Source organism: Microplitis mediator, chromosome 7 (genome assembly GCF_029852145.1).
Source record: "Microplitis mediator isolate UGA2020A chromosome 7, iyMicMedi2.1, whole genome shotgun sequence".
Lineage (NCBI taxonomy): Eukaryota > Metazoa > Arthropoda > Insecta > Hymenoptera > Braconidae > Microplitis > Microplitis mediator.
Window position 1 is genome coordinate 4,879,827 of NC_079975.1, and position 16,932 is coordinate 4,896,758.

General features: G+C 37.6%; 1 protein-coding gene across 1 annotated transcript; it reads right to left on the reverse strand.

Moving 5' to 3' along the window:
• Nucleotides 1-2,667: 2,667 nt before the first annotated feature.
• LOC130671046 (mucin-2-like) lies at nt 2,668-8,940 on the reverse strand. Its single transcript, XM_057474732.1, has 2 exons — nt 8,031-8,940; nt 2,668-7,943 (listed from the first exon to the last, which is right to left on the reverse strand). The coding sequence occupies exons 1-2, from the start codon at nt 8,938-8,940 to the stop codon at nt 2,668-2,670; spliced, it is 6,186 nt and encodes a 2,061-aa protein (XP_057330715.1).
• Nucleotides 8,941-16,932: the final 7,992 nt, after the last annotated feature.

A 16,932-nucleotide genomic window follows, 5' to 3' on the forward strand; every position in this document is an offset into this window, starting at 1 on the left:
ATTCTCCGATACATCAGTAAGTAATTAAAAATAATAAAACTTTTGATTTAACAAAATAATTTTTACAACTTTCGTAAAAATTTTTCATTTTCTTTTTCTCTATTTATTCTATTTATTTAATGAGATCTCTTTTTATATTCATAGAGTTTAAAGAACAATTTAAAAAAATAAATGTTGGGAAAGATGGGGACATTATTGATAAAGCAACATGAAACTCAAAAAAACGATTCAACAAAAATATTGCAGAGAAAAAAAGTTTAAGTAAAGTTAAACTATTATCTAAAAAAGCTTGTAAGCGAACAGAGAAATGTTGTAATGAAAAAATTTTATCGAGTTTACTTGAAAAAAATTGCGAAGATAAAGATAATTGTGCAGATGACGATGAGATAGTAGCCGATACAATTCAAGATGACAATAAAACCTCAGAAATCGATGAAATCAGTAAATCATTTTATATTTCAGTGTCAGATAATAGCATTAGTACACGTGCGAGCTTTGTTCATAATCATGTGCAAGTAAGTATTTGCATTCATTTCTATATCAATAATTTATTATTGTTTATTCTCATTTTAATTTTTCATAAATTTATTTATTTTAGCATTAGTTACTGCATAGGCTATCATGGGCATTAGGGTGAGCCAAAAAAACCAACCTATCGAATTTACGTCTTAAAAAGGACCTATATATCGAGAAAAAAATTCTCCCCTTGGGCAAAATTTTTAGATCAATTTTAAAAGGTGTCGATAGCCATTTGAAATTTCCCATTTAAATAACATGCAAAAAAATTGTTTTTGATTAAAAATATTCTAACTTTTGAACCATGTGGGACAAAAATTTGGCTCTAGAAGATTCTTGTAGGGCATTAAATTTCTTAAAAGAAATTTCCAGGAGTCGAATTTGTAAACTTGATATTTCGTATACTAACAGGCCATCAAAGTCTAGAGTAAACAGAATCATACAAATTTAAGGCTTTATTTGGATTTTCAAAATATTTTTCTTTTACTGTGATCGATAACAACATATTATTTGTTACAACGTGATTATTGTTGGTGATTTCATTACACTACATGTAGAACAAATTTTCTCATAGTATTGATATTTTCAATAATAAAGCCTTAAATTTGTATGATTCTGTTTACTCTAGACTTTGATGGCCTGTTAGTATACGGAATATCAAGTCCACAAATTCGACTCCCAGGACTTTTTTTAAAGAAATTTAATACTTTACAAGAATATTTTTGAGTCGAATTTTTATCTCACACGGTTCAAAAGTTATAATATTTTTGATAAAAAAAAATTTTTTTGCATGTTATTTAAATGGAAAATTTCAAATGGCTACCGACACTTTTTAAAATTGAGATAAAAATTTTACCCAATGGGAGAATTTTTTTCTCGATATATAGGTCCTTTTCAAGACATAAATTCGATAGGTTGGTGTTTTTGGCTCACCCTAATGTGCATGGAATATGTTTTAAAATTTTTAAAGACTAGATATTATCAGAAAGTATCTATTGAGAAAGCAAATAGTAGCGTAAGTAATGAATAAAATAATAATGCATTATATTCCTGTACATGAAAATTTAAATTAATTTTAAATGTAATATTTAATAATAAAAACTATGAATATAAAACTATATTATAATTTTAATTATTTATATAAAAATATTTTAAGAGTTGGTCCTCAGTCTCTCATTCAGAGACTCTAAAACAGTCTCGCTCAGTTGTATCTTTACTCAGTTACAACTCTACTCACGGATTTGAGCCTATCGATAAAATAGCAATTCTTTGTGAGTAGATAAAGCTGTTTAAAGATATAACTGAGTAGAGTTGAACTTCAGTAAAAAAAACTGTGAGCAGAGTTGAGGCTGAGAAAAATTGTGAGTAAGTAGAGTTGTAGCTACTTCCTGTGAGTAGAGATGTTGTGAGTAGAATTGTAACACTGCCAAATATTGCGCTACACACGCAATTTTTAAGAAAGACTAAAATATATTAGAGTAACGCCATCTAGCAGCACCATTCGGTAATCAGTTCATTAAAGTCATTAGTAAACGAAAAAAAAGTAAATCCTGAGGATAACAGGGCACAATTCATACTCAGATAACCATTTGAGGGGAACTTGACATCAATTTTCTGCTAAAACTTGACATTCCTGCAATTTATTCTTACGCGCAACAAATTTGTAATAAGCGAACAAATAAATAAACAAAATACGGATAGGAATAGTAAAAAATTAAATAACCCATTGATTTCGAATGCTTCCCTGTGGAATAGCTTTAATTCAGAAGTGCTCACAAATAACATGGATCTGCATAACAGTAATATTCAACAAAATTGAAAAAATGATCATTATAATTATAGCTACAACTACATAGAGTTCCAAACTTACGAACAATAAATCGGAATAACAGCAAACTTTATTTCTTGAATCTTTATATAACTATCGATTCAACCGTATCAGGAATTTCATGGATTAGCTTCTGTGACGGGTTTACTTTCCGGAGTTGGAGGTGCGTCTGTGACGGGTTTACTTCCCGGAGCTGGAGATGCGTCTGTGGCGGGTTTACTCTCTGGAGTTGGAGGTGCATCTGTGACAGGTTTACCTTCTGAAGTTGGAGGTGCATCTGTGACAGGTTTACTTCCCGGAGCTGGAGATGCGTCTGTGGCGGGTTAACCCTCTGGAGTTGGAGGTGCGTCTGTGACGGGTTTACTCGCTGGAGTTGGAGGTGCATCGGTGACAGGTTTACCCTCTAGAGTTGGAGGTGCGTCTGTGGCAGGTTTACCCTCTGGAGTTGGAGGTGCATCTGTGGCGGGTTTACTCTCTGGAGTTGGAGGTGCGTCTGTGGCAGGTTTACCCTCTGGAGTTGGAGGTGCGTCTGTGACGGGTTTACTTCCCGGAGCTGGAGGTGCGTCTGTGACGGGTTTACTTGCTGGAGTTGGAGGTGCATCTGTGACAGGTTTACCCTCTGGAGTTGGAGGTGCGTCTGTGACAGGTTTACTTCCCGGAGCTGGAGGTGCGTCTGTGGCGGGTTTACTCTCTGGAGTTGGAGGTGCGTCTGTGGCAGGTTTACCCTCTGGAGTTGGAGGTGCGTCTGTGACGGGTTTACTTCCCGGAGCTGGAGGTGCGTCTGTGACGGGTTTACTTGCTGGAGTTGGAGGTGCATCTGTGACAGGTTTACCCTCTGGAGTTGGAGGTGCGTCTGTGACAGGTTTACTTCCCGGAGCTGGAGGTGCGTCTGTGGCGGGTTTACTCTCTGGAGTTGGAGGTGCGTCTGTGGCAGGTTTACCCTCTGGAGTTGGAGGTGCGTCTGTGACGGGTTTACTTCCCGGAGCTGGAGGTGCGTCTGTGACGGGTTTACTTGCTGGAGTTGGAGGTGCATCTGTGACAGGTTTACCCTCTGGAGTTGGAGGTGCGTCTGTGACAGGCTTACTTCCCGGAGCTGGAGGTGCGTCTGTGACGGGTTTACTTGCTGGAGTTGGAGGTGCATCTGTGACAGGTTTACCCTCTGGAGTTGGAGGTGCGTCTGTGACAGGCTTACTTCCCGGAGCTGGAGGTGCGTCTGTGGCGGGTTTACTTGCTGGAGTTGGAGGTGCATCTGTGACAGGTTTACCCTCTGGAGTTGGAGGTGCGTCTGTGGCAGGTTTACCCTCTGGAGTTGGAGGTGCGTCTGTGACGGGTTTACTTCCCGGAGCTGGAGGTGCGTCTGTGACGGGTTTACTTGCTGGAGTTGGAGGTGCATCTGTGACAGGTTTACCCTCTGGAGTTGGAGGTGCGTCTGTGACAGGTTTACTTCCCGGAGCTGGAGGTGCGTCTGTGGCGGGTTTACTCTCTGGAGTTGGAGGTGCGTCTGTGGCAGGCTTACCCTCTGGAGTTGGAGGTGCGTCTGTGACGGGTTTACTTCCCGGAGCTGGAGGTGCGTCTGTGACGGGTTTACTTGCTGGAGTTGGAGGTGCATCTGTGACAGGTTTACCCTCTGGAGTTGGAGGTGCGTCTGTGACAGGTTTACTTCCCGGAGCTGGAGGTGCGTCTGTGGCGGGTTTACTCTCTGGAGTTGGAGGTGCGTCTGTGGCAGGTTTACCCTCTGGAGTTGGAGGTGCGTCTGTGACGGGTTTACTTCCCGGAGCTGGAGGTGCGTCTGTGACGGGTTTACTTGCTGGAGTTGGAGGTGCATCTGTGACAGGTTTACCCTCTGGAGTTGGAGGTGCGTCTGTGACAGGTTTACTTCCCGGAGCTGGAGGTGCGTCTGTGGCGGGTTTACTCTCTGGAGTTGGAGGTGCGTCTGTGGCAGGTTTACCCTCTGGAGTTGGAGGTGCGTCTGTGACGGGTTTACTTCCCGGAGCTGGAGGTGCGTCTGTGACGGGTTTACTTGCTGGAGTTGGAGGTGCATCTGTGACAGGTTTACCCTCTGGAGTTGGAGGTGCGTCTGTGACGGGTTTACTCTCTGGAGTTGGAGGTGCGTCTGTGGCAGGTTTACCCTCTGGAGTTGGAGGTGCGTCTGTGACGGGTTTACTTCCCGGAGCTGGAGGTGCGTCTGTGGCGGGTTTACTCTCTGGAGTTGGAGGTGCGTCTGTGGCAGGTTTACCCTCTGGAGTTGAAGGTGCGTCTGTGACGGGTTTACTTCCCGGAGCTGGAGGTGCGTCTGTGACGGGTTTACTTGCTGGAGTTGGAGGTGCATCTGTGACAGGTTTACCCTCTGGAGTTGGAGGTGCGTCTGTGACAGGTTTACTTCCCGGAGCTGGAGGTGCGTCTGTGGCGGGTTTACTCTCTGGAGTTGGAGGTGCGTCTGCGGCAGGTTTACCCTCTGGAGTTGGAGGTGCGTCTGTGACGGGTTTACTTCCCGGAGCTGGAGGTGCGTCTGTGACGGGTTTACTTGCTGGAGTTGGAGGTGCATCTGTGACAGGTTTACCCTCTGGAGTTGGAGGTGCGTCTGTGACAGGCTTACTTCCCGGAGCTGGAGGTGCGTCTGTGACGGGTTTACTTGCTGGAGTTGGAGGTGCATCTGTGACAGGTTTACCCTCTGGAGTTGGAGGTGCGTCTGTGACAGGCTTACTTCCCGGAGCTGGAGGTGCGTCTGTGGCGGGTTTACTTGCTGGAGTTGGAGGTGCATCTGTGACAGGTTTACCCTCTGGAGTTGGAGGTGCGTCTGTGGCAGGTTTACCCTCTGGAGTTGGAGGTGCGTCTGTGACGGGTTTACTTCCCGGAGCTGGAGGTGCGTCTGTGACGGGTTTACTTGCTGGAGTTGGAGGTGCATCTGTGACAGGTTTACCCTCTGGAGTTGGAGGTGCGTCTGTGACAGGTTTACTTCCCGGAGCTGGAGGTGCGTCTGTGGCGGGTTTACTCTCTGGAGTTGGAGGTGCGTCTGTGGCAGGTTTACCCTCTGGAGTTGGAGGTGCGTCTGTGACGGGTTTACTTCCCGGAGCTGGAGGTGCGTCTGTGACGGGTTTACTTGCTGGAGTTGGAGGTGCATCTGTGACAGGTTTACCCTCTGGAGTTGGAGGTGCGTCTGTGACAGGTTTACTTCCCGGAGCTGGAGGTGCGTCTATGGCGGGTTTACTCTCTGGAGTTGGAGGTGCGTCTGTGGCAGGTTTACCCTCTGGAGTTGGAGGTGCGTCTGTGACGGGTTTACTTCCCGGAGCTGGAGGTGCGTCTGTGACGGGTTTACTTGCTGGAGTTGGAGGTGCATCTGTGACAGGTTTACCCTCTGGAGTTGGAGGTGCGTCTGTGACAGGTTTACTTCCCGGAGCTGGAGGTGCGTCTGTGGCGGGTTTACTCTCTGGAGTTGGAGGTGCGTCTGTGGCAGGTTTACCCTCTGGAGTTGGAGGTGCGTCTGTGACGGGTTTACTTCCCGGAGCTGGAGGTGCGTCTGTGACGGGTTTACTTGCTGGAGTTGGAGGTGCATCTGTGACAGGTTTACCCTCTGGAGTTGGAGGTGCGTCTGTGACAGGCTTACTTCCCGGAGCTGGAGGTGCGTCTGTGACGGGTTTACTTGCTGGAGTTGGAGGTGCATCTGTGACAGGTGTACCCTCTGGAGTTGGAGGTGCGTCTGTGACAGGCTTACTTCCCGGAGCTGGAGGTGCGTCTGTGGCGGGTTTACTTGCTGGAGTTGGAGGTGCATCTGTGACAGGTTTACCCTCTGGAGTTGGAGGTGCGTCTGTGACAGGTTTACTTCCCGGAGCTGGAGGTGCGTCTGTGGCGGGTTTACTCTCTGGAGTTGGAGGTGCGTCTGTGGCAGGTTTACCCTCTGGAGTTGGAGGTGCGTCTGTGACGGGTTTACTTCCCGGAGCTGGAGGTGCGTCTGTGACGGGTTTACTTGCTGGAGTTGGAGGTGCATCTGTGACAGGTTTACCCTCTGGAGTTGGAGGTGCGTCTGTGACAGGTTTACTTCCCGGAGCTGGAGGTGCGTCTGTGGCGGGTTTACTCTCTGGAGTTGGAGGTGCGTCTGTGGCAGGTTTACCCTCTGGAGTTGGAGGTGCGTCTGTGACGGGTTTACTTCCCGGAGCTGGAGGTGCGTCTGTGACGGGTTTACTTGCTGGAGTTGGAGGTGCATCTGTGACAGGTTTACCCTCTGGAGTTGGAGGTGCGTCTGTGACAGGCTTACTTCCCGGAGCTGGAGGTGCGTCTGTGACGGGTTTACTTGCTGGAGTTGGAGGTGCATCTGTGACAGGTTTACCCTCTGGAGTTGGAGGTGCGTCTGTGACAGGCTTACTTCCCGGAGCTGGAGGTGCGTCTGTGGCGGGTTTACTTGCTGGAGTTGGAGGTGCATCTGTGACAGGTTTACCCTCTGGAGTTGGAGGTGCGTCTGTGACAGGTTTACTTCCCGGAGCTGGAGGTGCGTCTGTGGCGGGTTTACTCTCTGGAGTTGGAGGTGCGTCTGTGGCAGGTTTACCCTCTGGAGTTGGAGGTGCGTCTGTGACGGGTTTACTTCCCGGAGCTGGAGGTGCGTCTGTGACGGGTTTACTTGCTGGAGTTGGAGGTGCATCTGTGACAGGTTTACCCTCTGGAGTTGGAGGTGCGTCTGTGACAGGCTTACTTCCCGGAGCTGGAGGTGCGTCTGTGGCGGGTTTACTTGCTGGAGTTGGAGGTGCATCTGTGACAGGTTTACCCTCTGGAGTTGGAGGTGCGTCTGTGACAGGTTTACTTCCCGGAGCTGGAGGTGCGTCTGTGGCGGGTTTACTCTCTGGAGTTGGAGGTGCGTCTGTGGCAGGTTTACCCTCTGGAGTTGGAGGTGCGTCTGTGACGGGTTTACTTCCCGGAGCTGGAGGTGCGTCTGTGACGGGTTTACTTGCTGGAGTTGGAGGTGCATCTGTGACAGGTTTACCCTCTGGAGTTGGAGGTGCGTCTGTGACAGGTTTACTTCCCGGAGCTGGAGGTGCGTCTGTGGCGGGTTTACTCTCTGGAGTTGGAGGTGCGTCTGTGGCAGGTTTACCCTCTGGAGTTGGAGGTGCGTCTGTGACGGGTTTACTTCCCGGAGCTGGAGGTGCGTCTGTGACGGGTTTACTTGCTGGAGTTGGTGGTGCATCTGTGACAGGTTTACCCTCTGGAGTTGGAGGTGCGTCTGTGACAGGCTTACTTCCCGGAGCTGGAGGTGCGTCTGTGGCGGGTTTACTCTCTGGAGTTGGAGGTGCGTCTGTGGCAGGTTTACCCTCTGGAGTTGGAGGTGCGTCTGTGACGGGTTTACTTCCCGGAGCTGGAGGTGCGTCTGTGACGGGTTTACTTGCTGGAGTTGGTGGTGCATCTGTGACAGGTTTACCCTCTGGAGTTGGAGGTGCGTCTGTGACAGGCTTACTTCCCGGAGCTGGAGGTGCGTCTGTGGCGGGTTTACTCTCTGGAGTTGGAGGTGCGTTTGTGACGGGTTTACTCGCTGGAGTTGGAGGTGCATCTGTAACGGGTTTACTGTCTGGAGTACTTTTTGTACGAACGTCATGACAAATCGATTTCAGTTCTTCTTTCATTAAGTTTTTTAATTTTTCTAATTCTTCTTCATAAGAATTTTTTTTTTTTTCTAAAATCTGGCTATATTTAATTAGCGCACCATTAAGGGTATTTTCGATGTTACGTACTTGTACATCAGATTCTCCCGCAATTTTTTCTTTGAATCCCGTGAAGTACAATTTCCTTGTGTTTTCTAACTCTGCATTCAGGCTGCTTACATATGAATTTTTGATTCTCTCTAACTCTCTATCGAAATCAGTACGATTATTATGTTTTTCGAATTCTTCTAAAATATCTTTTCGTTTCGAATCTATCTTTTTTATCAATTCATCATTATACAAACCGAGTCGAATTGTCAAATTTTGTGCATTTTTTTCTAGATCACCATAAATTTTCATTTTTTTCGCATCCAAATCAATGTCAAACGCCTGTTCTACAGTTTTTATCCGTTGTTTCAATTTATCCTCAGCATCGTCCGCTTTTTTTTCAAGTTTTTGAGCAGTCGATTCACCTAATTTTTCAAATTGTTTGACCATGGTATTATTTACCTTTCTAAAGGTATGCTTTACATTTTCTATTGTTTCCTCAACAGTACCATAAAACACAGAAATGAGGTTTTTTGAATGTGATTGCAAATCATTCATTGTTTTTTCTTTTATCGAATTACTTTCATCTCTCGCTTTTGTGACTGACTTTTTAATAATCTCTTTTGCTGTCTTCGTCATAAGTCTAACATTTTGAAGTGCTTCATTAATATTTTTATAATATGTCGACGTTAGATTTCTAGATGCCATTCGTATCTCATCGATTGTCTCATTCTTTATAGAACTTCCCTTAGTTTGCATAGTTTTTATCTTAGTTGAGATAATTTCATTTGCTGTCTTGGTGATAAGTTTAACGTTGTCAAGTGCTTCATTAATATTTTTATGATATGCCAACGTTAGATTTTTAGATGCCATCTGTATCTCAGCAATCGTCTCGTTTTTTATATTATTTCCTTTACGTTCCATCCTTTGAGTCGAATTTTTAATGATTTCATTAGCTTTTTTTGTCATAAGGTTTACGGTTTTAAGAGCATCACTAACGCTTGCATATGTTGCTCGAATTATTTCCTTTGCTTTCGAAGATAATTGGTTAATAGTTTGTTGCTTTACATTAGCTGCTTCAATTCGTAACGATTCAACCGAATTCGAATCGATTGGTTGTTCTCCCGAACTTCTGGACGGATTTGAAGATCGTGCCCAACATTCCTATAATCACATGAAGATATTATTCAAAAAATTTAACAAATATATCTCAAGACTTAGATTGGAACGAAATATAGATAAACATTTTCTCAAATGATATTTGTGTTGCTTCAATGTTTCGCAATTTACACTACCGCTCAAAAGTATTTGGTCATCCGTAATTTTTGCACGCCTCGGACGCATAAGAAAAACAATATGAAAAAAATTACTTAAAATGTGACTAGTCGGACGTCAATTAGGATGTCCGTGTGTAAGAAAAATATCTCTCGAAAAACTCAATTAATCAGTCCAATTTTTTTTTTCGATAGCTTCAGATTTTAGTAGAATAGAAGCCTTTTGAATATCCCTAGTGTAATCCTTCTCCTTCATTTATGATCAATTAAAAACGGAAACCTGATTATGTTTACCAGTGCTTAATCCTCCATTTTTTCCCCACAAATATAAGTAGGCATAAAGATTTATTACTAAAGTATCATTACGGGACATGATTATCATCAAACTACGTTGATATTATAATGCTCCACTTTACCATCAGATAGTTTTTTTTTTTTTTTTTTTTTTCCATTATATCGCGACAAATCGACTTGCCAACTGTCATTCAATTAACCAAATTAAACAAAAAAAAAAAAGAAAACAATAAATGTCTTCGTGTTTATTAAAAAATTTTGTAATTGAAAAAAAAGGCCATTCGGCAACCGAAATGGAAGTAGATTTCTCATTATTTGATTTTTTTCACCTTTCAAATAAAAGTTGATAACGAAATAACATTTTTTTTGACATTTTCTTAAAAATTCTCAAGATGATAAAACAAAAAAAATCAAAAAATTAAAAGTATAATGCCAAAAATTGAAGCTAACTAAATGAGCTTCAGAAAGATTTTCAATGATAATGCACTATATGTTTCGATTTGACGTTATTTAAAGATACCTATGCATACATTAAAACTATCGGACCAATGGTATTTCGGATCCTATTCGAAGAAATATGATAGATTATGGTTTTATTCCTCGAAAATTCTACCTTAAGAACAAAGGCAATAATTTGCTTTCAATAAAATCCACTAATAAAATAATCTAAGATTAAAATTTGATTGTGATATATCAAAGTGCCATACTTGAAATTAGAACTGATATTTGAAATAAAAAGCCTATTAGAATATCAAACGACGAGTAGATATAGAGAATATTATCATCATGACTAATGTTAATCTTGTTATTGATATATCATATCATTTATACACTGTCGATAAAACAAAATTGTATATACCCACTCAATTAAGACAATTGGATTTTGTAAGTGTCACACTGAAATAATATAAATTTAAGTAGCTCCATAAATTTACTAAGAAGTAGGAGAACTAATGCAATAGCAAAATTTCATTAAATGAATGGTAAAATAAGTAATTTCATTGGTCTAGGCACAGATATAGACATGAAAATTAAAGCTTATTTGAAGAGCTTTCAGATGAATTTTATATAAAATCGATAAGTTATCACATTCAAAAGATATTGAAGAAAGAATAAGTAAAAATATAAATTTGGACATTTTGAAAATTTTAAAATGCTACAACTTCTAAACTAATCGACCGATTGAGCTCATTTTTTAACTCGATCAGGGTAGTCACCTGCAGAATGCGTATACCAAGTTTCAAAGCGATCGGTTTAAAATTGTGACTATAGTCACAATGACAAACTACATGAAATTAGTTATTGTAATATTTTGTAACTGTTCAAAAACATTTATCTATTAGAAAAAATAGTCAAATCGATGAGCTGTATAGTCAAAATTGTAGGCAATCGAACGAGCTTTAACATAGAACAAACAAAAATAAGCTATCTCTTTCCGTTTGAAAGTGACATCCAGCTGAATGAGTAAACAAATTTTTGTTGGAAATTTTGCAAAATTTCAATTAACCATAACTTCTAAACTTATTGGCCGAATTGGCTCATCTTCGAACTCATCCAAGGTAATCGTCCATAGAATAAGTATACTGAGTTTCATTAAGATCGGTGTAGAATTGAGGACGCTATCGTTGGAGAACGGCGCGTTATATTGTATATATATAAACTTTTGAACCAAATGTATTTCCTGAATCAGCTCGTCGAGCTGAGTTTAGAAGTAGCAAAATATTTCGAAAATTCCATCATGAGGACAAATACAATAGTTAGGTTTTCATGAAATCTACTAAAAATTAATAATTTATTTTATTGTAATATGAGCGTTCGAGGCGTGCACTTTCGGATTTTCCAAATTTCTTTATATTACAAACAATACATTTATTGAAATAATTTGATTAGGTTTCATTGTTTGTATCTCACCACAAAATACGTATTATTTTTACGTCTAAGTATTTGCTAATAAACAATTGAAATTAATATAAAGTTATTTCATCCATTCACACTTTCACGGTATACCTTTTTCTGAGTGGCCAAATGCTTTTAAGCGGAAGTGTTATAATTTGATAGTTAATCATCGATTATATGAATTTTGATACACTACTATCAACGTTATAAACTAAAGTTCATTGTTTTCTCAAAAATGTTGATCATATTATTGTAATTCGATAAAAATTAATGTTTTAAAATACAAGAATAAATTCTAATACTGAATCACTAGCAGGGAATATGATTATGCAATATTACTGTGATCATCGAATCAAATTATGTCAGTATTTATCGTAATTTATTAATGATTAAAATTTATTTTGTACTTTCATTTAAAAACTAAGTAAATTAAAAGAAGAAAAAAATAAATTCATTGCGATAATTTTTTAAATAGTTTTGAATAAAATGAGAATTTGACTATTAAATAAAAACTCATGGTTCATAAATTTTATAAATGTTTTCTGAAATACGTCTTGATTGACATTTAAAAAAATAATATTGGTGGGGCTACGACACAAAATTATTTCACATGATGATTTCGTAATGTTTTTTTAAAAAATAATACCAATTAAAAATGTTATTATAAGCGCTTTTGATAAAAATGAAAAATATTGTTAGCTTACTTGAGACTCCCAAGCAACGAGAATAATTAGACAGAATATTAGACCCTTCATTGTGACTGATCTTTTCAGCTCTCTCAGAAGAACTAAACTTTCTGAATAACAATTGACATAAATGTCCCAACTAAATGCACTGATATTTTATCTAACAGATTTGTTATTGATTTTTCGTCATTACAAATGAGACCATTTGTTAAAAGATATATTAAAATGATAGAAGTCAAATTAAATTGATGATAAATGATCATTAAATAAATAGGCCGATTGGCATAGCCGGAGGAAAAAAAAAAAAAAAAAAAAAAAAAAAAAAAAAAAAAATAATTTTTTTTCTTTGTTCTGATACTAATTATTAAAATCTCTTGACTGTGTTTATCATTAATTAAAAAATGTTTTTTTTTTTTTTTTTTTTTTTCAATTATTTAGAACAATCTTGATAAAAGAGGGTTTTTTACTCTCTGCGACAAATAATTAAAATGCAGAAATAGAGAGAAGTTTTTGATTTTAGTCTGAATTTAAAACATTGACTTCTTAGGTTATAAAAAACTATTCTGATTATTTATTTTTCTGTACACAGTAAAAAATTCGCGGAGTGAATGCGGTCCAAATCCGGAGTGGATGCGTAGTGAATGAATTTTCAATTATTCATTCCCCTCGGAGTGAAATTCACTCCGCAGGGGAGTTTTGTAAATATTATTAAAAAAAAATAACTCCACTCAATAAAATCGAAGTAAAAACTCGCGTATCACATAATTGATCAGCTGATACGCACACACATACGCACACACATATTTAGACACACACACATTTGCACACACACACATTTGTACACACATATACGCACACACACACACACACACACACACACACACACACACACACACACACACATAGATACATATATATATACATACATACATACATACATACATACATACATACATACATACATACATACATACATACATACATACATACATACATACATACATACATACATACATACATACATACATACATACATACATACATACATACATACATACATACATACATACATACACGGAAAAAAAATGGGAATTTTCCCAATTTTACTTGGGGAAAATTCCTTTGTTGGCATTGTAAATTTTACCATGTCAACATGTGAATTGTAACAATGTCACATGGTAAATTTTGCTTTGTTACGTTTGAATTATTCCTATATTGACAAGGTAAATTTTCCTACGTCAACATTGGAAAAATAACTATATTAACATTGTTGGAATTCCTCTAATTCCATGGGAAACTCTCCAATGTAAACATGGGAAAATTTCCCATGTTAACATGGGAAAAATTCCCATGTTAACAAAGTAGAAATTCCCATGTATATAAAAGTGAAATATTTGTAAACTGGTGTTTTTTTTACGTAATTTATTAAGTAAATGAAAATAATTCAATTGAATTGATGATTATTTACTGTCGGAAACACAATGTAGGGGAGCCTGGGGCACAAAGGTCCCCCTGGGGTACGAAGGCCCCCCTTAAAAAATTAGGTAAAATTTTTTTTTCCGTTTTCCGTCAAGTTACGACCTCTACAATGGTTTTATTATATTTCAGGTCAATATGTGAAATGTGGGTCAAAATGGACCACTCGAAAAAAAAAATTGTAATGAAAAAATGATTTTTTTCCATTTTCCTTCAAGTTATGGCCTTTATAATGTTTTTAGAATACTTTAGGTTAATATGTGATATGTGAGGCAAAATGGACCACTCGAAAAAACAAATTGCAACGAAAAAAATTTTTTTTTTTCCTTCAAGTTGATTTTTTCGTTACAATTTTTTTTTTAGTGGTCTATTTTACCCCACATATCACATATTGGCCTAAGATATGATGACAGCATTATAGAGGTCATAACTTGACGGAAAATAAAAAAAAATTATTTTGTATAATTTTTTGGGGAAAGGGCCTTCGTGCCCTAGAAAAAAAGAAAAATTTTCTTTTCGATTTTTTACAAAATTTCGATTGATTCTTCCGAAATAGACGAAAAATACATGAATTTGATGGTTAAAAGCCACAAAAAGAAAAAACCGGCTTAGGTGGGCCTTCGTGCCCCCTAATTGATTTTTACGTACTCGTTTATATTAATCGAATTTATAAAAACATTTGTTCATTCGTAGTTGGTACAAAAAAATTTTAATTAAATTACACAAAATTTTTTCGGAAACTTTGAAATTCTATTTTCGTAAATCTTAAAACCTTCACACATCCCTATTTTATCGTTTTAAAGCCTAAATGATACAAATGACCAAAATATTTGGTATTTTAGTGATTTTAGCTTCTTGTGGACTTTTTCCATGCAACATAGCATTTTTTCCTATGTTGACATGGAAATTTTTACCATGCTAACATGGATATTTTTACTATGTCAACATGCGAATATTTACTATGTTAACAAAGGAATTTTTTCCTTGTCAACATGGGAAAAATTCCCATGTCAATATTGGCAGGGTGCGCGACGAAAACGACATCTGTCGACCGCATTAAATCATCCTCAAAAAAGCACGGAGAGAATACGGAAAGTTTTTATAAACAAATAATTAAAATTTTTAAAGATTGCGAAATATATGTGTGATACCACATTTGAAAGGTGGAAAAATATAGAGTAGATTGTACTGAAAAAAATAAGTATAAAAAATTTTAATAAATACAAAATAAATATTATTTTGAACGACATAAGGTTAGCTTGTAATAATAATAATAACAACAATAATAGTCATAATAACAAATGAGTTAAAATAATTATAATTATAATTTTTTCAAAGTTAAAATTATCAATTTGCATTAAGTAAAGAAATTAAAGTGATTTCAATTATTCGTAATTCTAAATTTTAAAACTCAATAATTAAAAATACTTCGTGTTAAAAATTTGTAATTTAAAAAATTCCCCGTAATAATTTTAGCCAAAGATGAACATCATGGATGGAAATGTATTAAACTTGCAATTACTATTCCTGTCAGCATTTTTGCAGTTAACAACACAACAACTACTTGTTCTTATTTTTTAACACTGCTTTCATTTAACTATTCACAAGACAAGTGCGATTTAACGCGTATTTCGTCCACTGCAGGCGCTGCAGTCGAATCGATTGTCCCCACCCTATACTCCGCACCCTGCCCTAATGTACTAATCTATCCTTTACGTAAACAAAGCATTGAAAATTTAATTAGTATGAGATCACAATTCTAATCGCTATTACGAGGGCAAGACCAGTTATAATTGTAGGACGTACAGGTACAATTGAAACATCATAAATAATAAAAGAAATACTTTTGAAATATAAAATAGCTGTGAAATTTATAGGTTCTTTTGTTCACAACAAGATACGACTGACAAAATTGGATTATTATGAGAAATGCTTCAGTTATGTGGAATGATCACCATATTTTCAACATTTGTTGATTTCATTAGAATTTTCAAGGCTATCAAATTATTGGAAGAAATGGTCAAAGCATAAAGTTTAAGGTCAAAAATTAAAGCTTACTAAACAATCTTTGAGATACTTTTTACTGAAATTGTCTATCACACTGTTAGAAGTATTTATTTGAGCCAAATAAGATTCATTAATAGTTAATAAATGATTTGTTAAATGAGATTGATTTGAGCCAAATAAGCCATTTCTTAATAGTTAATAAATGGCTTATTTGAATAGAAAGAAATGACACATAAAGTTAATTAAGTGAGGTTATGACAAATAATTTATAGGACTGTTTAATTTTATTTTTTTAAAGAAAATAATACACACATTTAATGTTAATTAAAGATAAAAATTTTGGTATTAACGTTCATCACAAACACTCATTTGATTGATATTTATTTAAAGGGTTAGCTTTAAAAAGAAGAATACAGTAATTACTAACTAATTAGAAATCAAAGAATCATGATTTTTAAAATATCAGGTGCTCTATTCTCACATAACATTTTTTTATTTATTCTCTCGCATTAAATATTATACATAAATTATAACATACATATATTTTCATAAATTTATGATTGGATGCTTTATCAGGTTGGCTGTCATTATTGTTAACGTATCTGTTTTATTATGATTATTTTTCTGTCAGCTCTCTCTGACAAGTGTTGGCAAAAACTTGGCGTGGCATTTTGATTTCGGACAATGTAATGTTTGAGAAACGTCGAGAATTAAGTTACCTGAAAAAAATGTCATTCGTCAGCCGAAATGGAAGGTAGATTTTCCAATTAATCTATATTAAAAGTTTCATACATAAGGTAAAGTACCCAGTTGTTGAACAGGTTTCAAAGTAAAATGTGCTGACCCTACTTTTAATATATAAAGTTGTAATTATTAGTTCAAATTAATGATTTTCATAAAAATATATACAATCTTGAATTGATTAAAGCGCAAAATAACGCAGATAATTGAATATTTAGATTTTGACAACGTTTTTAAGATACACTATGAAAGGAACAGTAGTTGAACGATCAACTCTGACAAGCCGCAGTAGTTGAACACTCCGGGAGCAGTAGTTGAACTAATAAAATATATGGCAATAGGCACACCAAAATTTTTTAACGTTTTATTGAAATATCAAAAGAATTATAATTTATTATTGAATAATACTAAAAATAATACTCTGATTACGTAATATGATGATTTAAAAATGACAAATATTTGTATTTAATTTTTTAATTACATTTTTTATTACTAATGAATTAATTATTATGAACTAAAAACAACACAAAAAATGAACTGTT

Coding starts and splice junctions, on each gene's coding strand:
- LOC130671046 (XM_057474732.1), bottom strand. CDS start 8,940: ATGGAACGTAAAGGAAATAATATAAAAAACGAGACGATTGCTGAGATA. Junction 7,944..8,030: donor CATCGAAAATACCCTTAATG/GTGCGCTAATTA, acceptor ACTTAATGAAAG/AAGAACTGAAATCGATTTGT.